Genomic DNA, 8614 nt, shown 5'->3' with positions numbered 1-8614 from the left:
ACTTACCATATGCAAAACATAACATTCCAACGAATAAAAACAAATTCAGACGAGTGAATTTAACCATTCTTTAATCAGAAAACAAGGCCACTATCAATTAATGTGAATTGACGCTCTTCAGAAAAATGCTAGCAACTTTCCTTGTGATGTATTTGAAACAATACTCTCTTCCTCTCAGTTTCTTCCTTTTATAACTTTTAATTGTATAAACCAGGAAGAACTAGTTAAACTAATTATAGTAAGATAACGCACATTTTTACAGTGTTTGAAGTTCATCAATGTATGCTTCGTGTTTATTGTCGACAATCCTTAACTGTATTTATTTGAATAAATTTATCCTGCTGTTTACATTTTATGACTCTCTCTCTCTCTCTCTCTCTCTCTCTCTCTCTCTCTCTCTCTCTCTCTCTCTCTCTCTCTCTCTCTCTCTCTCTCTCTCTCTGAAATGTAAAAGTTGAAAAGAAGAAACAGTGATTGATCTTAAAAAAGATCTACAATACAAAACATTTTCAGAAGGCTTAAAACCCAAAAATATGTAATTTTACTTGACTTCCCTTTATTTTATATTCTGTATTGTTCTTTACATCAAGTTAACAAACCATAAAACCTTGATAATTTGTTCTTTAGCAGATAACCATATATAAATGAATTTGAAATACGTAAAAATTGTCATCGCTTTGTCCAGAGAGGCACATTTTCCAATTGGGCAAGGAGTATCTAAACCGTTGTTGGATTACCAAATGTGTCGCTCTAAATAAACATACGATCTGTTCTACTCTACATACTTCTTTTGTCTAATGTTAAAATTGATTCAAATTAATCAAATTAATTTACTTAGTTTTTTTTTTTAACATTTTACGTGCATATTCATTTAATGTGTACTCAAATGAAAGCAATAACTACCTTTGTCATTATATTGTATAATGTAACTTAAAATCGAAAAGAAATGCTTCAATAAGACAAAATGAAACTCATTTCCCATTATCGGAAATCTTTTTCTGTCAGAACACGGAGCAGAGCGAAAGGTGTGTTTCTGGATATCAAAACCATAAATTTTTTATAGGTTTTTCGTCATTTTTTGAATTGAAATGAAGTTTTTCCATACACTCTTTTCTAATCATTTTTAATCAGTTATCAGCTTTAGTGTAGTCATGTAAGGAAACATGCCATACGAGATAATTATAATTTCTGGGGATCCATTGTTTATTCCTTGATCAAAGATTTGTATTCTTCTTTTTTGGAATTTGATTACTTTTTTTAATTGGGAGATGTACTAGAATTGAGACAAGAGGCCAATGGGCCACATCACTCACCTGATCATTATGGCTAGTAAAAAAGCAGACATTATTTCATTATTGAAAAGTTTAAACCCAAAAGTGGTCCAAACGTATCTCCCTGTGGCTTTACTGCCCTTTACATTTGAACTTACAATGTGACCCCCCCCACTAAAGTATGACCAATCATGGCTTTGTTTTCCTTGAAAATAAAACTAAAATAAAAACTCCCATTTTATAAAATCGACGAATAAAATTAACAGAATATCAGTACACTTGTCTATGAATATAAACTTCTAAAGAAATAAAAAAAAAATACATTTATTGTTGTTCCAAGTTTATCGACGAAGCCTGTGCTTTTTTAGTAGAGATTCGATCTGTTCCATTCAAACAACTTTTCTCAGATTATTATTAATCTTGTAAATACGTTTGTGTGTACATATTTCTTTTTCTTTTTTATTGTCAATATACAATATGTTTCTAACGTAACATGATATAGCATGTAAACTATTTGTGTTGTAAAATCTCTGAGGAGAGGAAATAAAGATGGAGAGAATGTTATTCTTTGAGCAAAACCCATTTGGTTTTACATATACGAGGGTCATTCAAAACGTTCGTAGACTTTTGTCCTAACTTTTTTATTTAGAGTCCTATTATATCCAAATTTGGTACACATAATTTTACAACAAATTCAAATAATTTGAGTTAAAAAAAATTGGAATATATCTTCATATTTAAATCAATTATCTTAGATTTTGAACAGCAAAAATGGGATCATGGAGCAATGTCAAAATTGAGTTTATATTTACAAATGTTCACTTTACAGTAGCTATAGCCATTACTCTAATAAATATAGCTGAAACGAAATAAAATTTACACGTTAAAATCAAGTCTTGCTGTATTACTCAAGATGGTATCAAATAATGTAACATATTGCTTCGTTTCAAAGATATCAGTTTCTAGATACATATAGACTTGATTAAAACAGACAAAAATCATGACGTTGGAGGATGGATCAGCGAGTAGCAATAAAATGTTGCTTTTAATTTGGAAAACTTCTTTAACAAACTTTAAAAATCATGTATTAACCAGAAAATGTATGAAAAATAAGACGTGTACATGTATTTGTATAAAATGGAAAATACAATTTTTAAGGATAAATAACACAAACAAACTTTTTTTCAGAAATCAACATTATTTCTCATACATTTAAATTTAAATTGACAACCTGAATAATGTTTGCAAAGTAGACTGGGAGATTTTATAAATTTTTTCATAAAGTTGAATAATTGTGCAAAATTTTGTATGGAATTATATAGAAGGCAAAAAAAAAACTCTCAAATCTAAGCACCAAGGAAAACCTACGATTTCTTTATATTTCAGGGATTTATTATTTATATCAATACAAATCAAAATCAGTCAAAAAATATATATCAACCCGCACATCCATTTTTTGTTTGTGGTAAGTACCCTTAAGTGGTAGCGAGTTTGAATCGGACCATGGATGGTCTGCAAAGAAACAGGTTATAATTTCAAATCTTGTCAAAAGAGTAAGGTACGCCATTAAACGTGATGCGCGCTTCACTAGTACTGTTGTAGTACTTATAGAGTTATGCGATAAAAAATTTGAAAATACCGACAATCTGATTCAAGCTATTTGTACAATTATTGGCAAACTAGGTGTTTAATGTGATTGATACTTCTTTTGAAAGGAGAAGATGCTTCAGACCGTGTATGAAATTAAAAAGATGAGTAATTTTTAGAAACTTTCTCTACATTGTTTTTGACGTTACAATGTTGATTAACCGTGCTCCATGGTAACAAAACATGTTGCATTAAAAATTAGCTAACATGAATTCTATCTAATGAAATGTAATGAAACTTCACACTTCAACAAAATAAATATCTTTATTAACGAAAATGTGTTGATTTAAAATCTTGTTATAAAAATATGACGACGAGGATCATCTGAACACTGTCTACGTAGTTTTTGAATGACCCTCGTATATTAAAATTATCATAATTTTGGTGTAAACATTACATTCGATACACCATTGATGTTATCACTATAACGAGCAATAAAAACATTTTTTTAATTTGTTTCTATAATAGGAGACCAACCATCCTTAAAAACATATTACACTTTTATCATTTTAGCGGAGAATTAGACTACTACTGAGGTTTGTTGACCTTTTAGATCACATCTGATAAATCCGTCCTTTAAAATCCATAAACTCCGAAAGGATGACTGCCTTTTTGAAGAACATTAAAAGCACGATGTGGTCCCAGGTGATTCTTGTGTATTCTTTAATTAACCTAGCCTATGGGTTGCAGCAAGAGGTCAGTTTTGAATACAAATACAGCTTTAAAGGCCCCCACCTGACCCTGGACAACAAAAGTATCCCATTCTGGGATTTCGGAGGAGGTAAGAATTTTTTCGTAAGGATTCCGTTAGAATACTTTTATGCTGAATTAAACTAATTAATTCATATATTGTTGATGAAAAAAAGTGATAGCTTGAGTTGTGTATTATAGCTACGTACATAAAACTTCATCGACATAAAAATCATAGCCTATTTACACAATATATTTGCAATTTACGCAGTAGTAAGTGGAGCTCTTAGTCATCATTTAAGCATGACAAAAAAAATTATTTTGATAAAATATTGCATGTCGAATAAAAATGAAAAATCTGTAGGATTTCAATATCACAGCATTTGTTTGATGGGTTTTAACTGCAAAATACAACATTCAGGGGGTTCAATGTCCGTCCAATAAACCATGAAATAATAATTCGCCGAGCATATCATTTATAATAGAAATAAAGCGAATTGAAAAATATTATGAGAGAGGTAGAAATATTTTTACCTATTTCTGAAATATCATGAGTTTATTTTTTTATCAATAATCTACATTATTTCAAAATTAAGCATGCTCTTTCATATTAAAAAAATGAATAACTTTACACCATTTGCAGTTGATTCCAGAATTCCTCCGCTTTTCTTTACGTTGATAAATAATCAGCGTTAATAGTGGTGTATAATCCTTTATCAGTGAATTATTTTGATATCTTTTAGATGCTATCACAGGTGATGATTACATCATATTAACCTCCTACAAAAGGAGCATGAGAGGTAATTATAGACACTTTATTAATTTAAACAATGTACTTTTATAATTGAGAGAGGGTAAGGCTACATGAATTTTAAAAATTTTATTTAGTCTCAATGTAAATCTATATTCATGTTCACAACGTTTGTCTATCTTTTTTGTTTGTTTGATTGATTGTCTTTGTTTGGTTTTATCAATTTTGAGACGCAATTTTCTTTCCTGAAAGGGTGGGTCTGGAGCACTCTGAAAACAAGCTTTAACCAGTGGTCTGTGGAATGTGTTTTCAAGGTCACAGGGCGGGGTCGTGTCGGTTCAGATGGATTGGTAAAAATCTTATATTTTCGTTCAAATATTTTACTTTGACATCTTTAAAAACACAAAAAATCACGTTTATAAAATAAAAACTCGCACAGATTATACATTTCATTAAATAGATAGGGCATATTATTGATTTTTTTCTTTTACAAGTGATGTTAGCATTAAAAAAATATTTTATCCAAATCTATCCAAATGGAAGAAAAGTCGTGGAGCTTTATAAAATTACTACATGAACTATATGATTCAGATTAATTACCTATGTAACTTACAGTTGACTGACAAGTTCGTTTGATGCTGGTTTGTGTTCAGCGACTATTTTGGACAGAATGCTAAATTAGTAGTCTATCGTATTCGTTTTTTTAATTTTTTTTGACAGACTGTTGAATTCTGTTATTTTGCTCGTGTATGTTGACAGGCTGTGTGGTTTACTGAGGACAAAGGTCAGGAAGGACCAGTTTTAGGGAACCAGAATATGTGGAGGGGACTGGGTGTGTTTATGGACTCCTTTGATAATGACGGACAGGTAATACTTATGTAATGTCATTATGTGGAGGGGACTGGGTGTGTTTATGGACTCCTTTGATAATGACGGACAGGTAATACTTTTGTAATGTCATTATGTGGAGGGGACTGGGTGTGTTTATGGACTCCTTTGATAATGACGGACAGGTAATACTTATGTAATGTCATTATGTTGAGGGGACTGGGTGTTTTTATGTACTCCTTTGATAATGACGGACAGGTAATACTTATGTAATGTCATTATGTTGAGGGGACTGGGTGTGTTTATGGACTCCTTTGATAATGACGGACAGGTAATATGTAATGTCATTATTTGGAGAGGACTGGGTGTGTTTATGGACTCCTTTGATAATGACGGACAGGTAATACTTATGTAATGTCATTATGTTGAGGGGACTGGGTGTGTTTATGGACTCCTTTGATAATGACGGACAGGTAATATGTAATGTCATTATGTGGAGAGGACTGGGTGTGTTTATGGACTCCTTTGATAATGACGGACAGGAGGTAATACTTATGTAATGTTATTATGTGGAGGGGACTGGGTGTGTTAATGGACTCCTTTGATAATGATGGACAGGTAATACTTATGTAATGTCATTATGTGGAGAGGACTGAGTGTGTTTATGGACTCCTTTGATAATGACGGACAGGTAATACTTATGTAATGTCATTATGTGGAAGGGACTGTGTGTGTTTATGGACTCCTTTGATAATGATGGACAGGTAATCTTAATTGTTACGAGCATCTGTATATGCACGTGTACATCATATACAAAGCAGAACAAATGTTATGAATATTTTGTTTTAAAATTGGCGAATGATCTGAACATATTGGAATACTAAAATCTTTATTTTAGCACAACAATCCATACATTATGGCAATGGTTAACGACGGAACCCAACAGTATGACCACCAGAGGTGAGGGATTAATTTGATATGACATTTAAACACAAAAGATTGATTGTAAACTAAAGTTTATCTAAAAAGTTGTTTAACATGAAAGAGGAAAATTTGTTGGATTTTATGTAATGTTGTACCCTTGAGAAAACATTAGTACCAATCTCTTCAAATTTCAAACGAATACATTTCATGACCTTAAAATGATTTTTAAGAAAAAAGTAAAATATTTTGATGTTAAACTTAACATACTAGTAATTCTTGTTGAAATGAACCAATATCTGGTGAATTTTAATTATTTCAAAGTTTCAAAGTGCCTTGGTTTAACTATTGCATGTAAATTAACACTCAAAATATGTTTGAATCGTCTTGAGTATATTCTTTATAATGGGGCTTAAATAAACAGAGACCATATCATTAATACTTTATTGATTCTTCGCTATAAAGTGATGGTTCCCAGCAACAGCTTGGTGGCTGTCCACGTGACTTCAGAAACAAACCGTACCCCATCAGAGTGAAGATTGAGTACTACAATAAAATCCTTACAGTATGTATTCATTTATTATATTTACCAAGTACCGGGCAATAATGATTTGATATATTTCATTCAAATGTATTTCAATGATTTTACTTTTTATTTCTTATATAAATTATTTTAGAGTTATCACTCTTCATATGGTCTCATGCTAAATTTTATTTGAATGCTCAAATGCAGATTTAAGAATTGATTCAGAGCTGTTTATTATGGAATTATAGAGCTGTGTATTTTATAGAAATATGTCTCATTCTGAAAAGAATACTACAGTCCTTTATCATCATTACTAAATTATACTTTTTCACATTTTATTTGAAGTTGAAAACAATTGAAAACACTGAAATGATAGTATGTGTGAAAAAAATCAATGACTTACGTTTTGTGTACGGTAGAAGTATTTTTTTTCCGCGTGATATTATTTTACGCTGTGTACGCGGTCACAGATTATCCGCGGAAATTTGTCCAAGCGTACTTAATATAAATGTAAGGCATATATAGTGACACTCAAGAAAATCCGCGTAATTTTCTACCCGCGGATTAAACAGAAATTGAGATTCCGAGGAATTATAACCCCCGTGGAAAAACGTACGTCTACATTTTTTACACATGTATTTTTATCCAAAACGTTTACACAAAGGAACGATAACTTTATTTACCTTCTGCCAGGTATTCGTGAACAACGGTCTGACAAACAACAAGGATGAGTTTGAGCTGTGTCTGAGACAGGAGAATGTTAATCTACCAGACAGTGGCTACTTTGGTGTAAGTGCTGCTACTAGCAGATTCGCAGGTAAACAGTCACTTATAAATTGGCACTTCCAGTGTTGCGAATATTATGTTAATATCTAAGAGAATGTAAGAAGAAGAAACGATTAATTCTACAACTTCTATATAGTAGAATACCTCTAGATTGATATAGATATGTATCAAATTGGATAAATAAAGGGTTCTAGTGGTTGTGAAGTGAGCTTTAAATTGTTTATAAATAAAACTATTTGACGGTGTTGCTCGTTTGCTGAATTTTCTTAAGATTATGTTTTTGGGTGTGTATCATTACCGCTACATTTTCAAAATGTTCACGCCCTCAGCCGTATAATACAACCATTAACTGTTAATTCTTTTATGCTATCTGTACAAAGTAAAACTTACTATAGCAGTGTTTAAATATGGAAATTTAGAAAATAATACCACATGAGTTCTTTTATTTTTCTTTCCAATATTAAAATATTAATGGTATTTTCAGCAAGGAAATAAAATTATTTTTAAAAAATAATATCGATCTTATGTATGTAGAAATTACACTGTACTTTTAGCAAATGTCAAAATATTGCTAAATTTTTTATTTCAGGATAAATCAAACTGACACAGGTAATGGTTTTTTTTTTTTTTGTAGATGAACATAGGGTCTTGGCATTCCTAACTCATTCATTTCTTTAGTTCTCAGGACAAACAGGCAGTTCGTGAGGATTTCTCTTCTACCAAGTGAAATGGCTCAATATATGAGTGGAAAAATCACCATGTATAAAAAGATTTGGAATCTTTATTTGATCATTGTGCCTGAAAATAAAAATATATTTTTTGATTTTTTTTTCTTTATATTGTTAGGATCATTGACATATTTTCAACAGAATTGTTTTTTAAACTAATTTTAATGTTTGCAATTCCTTACTTAGGGAATTTTTCATTGATCAGCAAAAATATGAGCATCATTTGTTGATTTACTGAAGGAGATACAGAACTTAAAATCCTTCGTAATGTAAACAAGGCCCGTGCCTTGTTTTTATTTATATATAAAATATCATTTTTACAACAAAACGAAATTTAGCAAATCAATAAAAACTGTCTTATTCAAATTATAGTTAACTTCTTTGTTGAAAAATTTGCTTTGAACTTTGTCTTATTCAAATTATAGTTAACTTCTTTGTTGAAAAAATTTGCTTTGAACAAACATAT

The 8614-nt window shown here is 30.9% G+C and overlaps 1 protein-coding gene across 1 annotated transcript; it reads left to right on the top strand.

Annotated features, from left to right (window-relative positions):
- Positions 1-5110: 5110 nt before the first annotated feature.
- On the top strand, positions 5111-8171 carry LOC134239663 (protein ERGIC-53-like). Its single transcript, XM_062721829.1, has 5 exons — positions 5111-5226; positions 6086-6147; positions 6574-6673; positions 7328-7451; positions 8055-8171. Exons 1-5 carry the CDS (start codon positions 5176-5178, stop codon positions 8096-8098), a joined length of 381 nt encoding a protein of 126 aa, XP_062577813.1. The 5' UTR covers positions 5111-5175; the 3' UTR covers positions 8099-8171.
- The last annotated feature ends 443 nt before the right edge of the window (positions 8172-8614 follow it).

This window comes from Saccostrea cucullata, unplaced genomic scaffold, assembly GCF_032062105.1.
Source record: "Saccostrea cucullata isolate Sc308-1 unplaced genomic scaffold, CSIRO_AGI_Scuc_v1 ctg1134, whole genome shotgun sequence".
Lineage (NCBI taxonomy): Eukaryota > Metazoa > Mollusca > Bivalvia > Ostreida > Ostreidae > Saccostrea > Saccostrea cuccullata.
The sequence above is the reverse complement of the archived record's forward strand: the minus strand, read 5'-3'. Positions and strand labels throughout refer to the sequence as shown.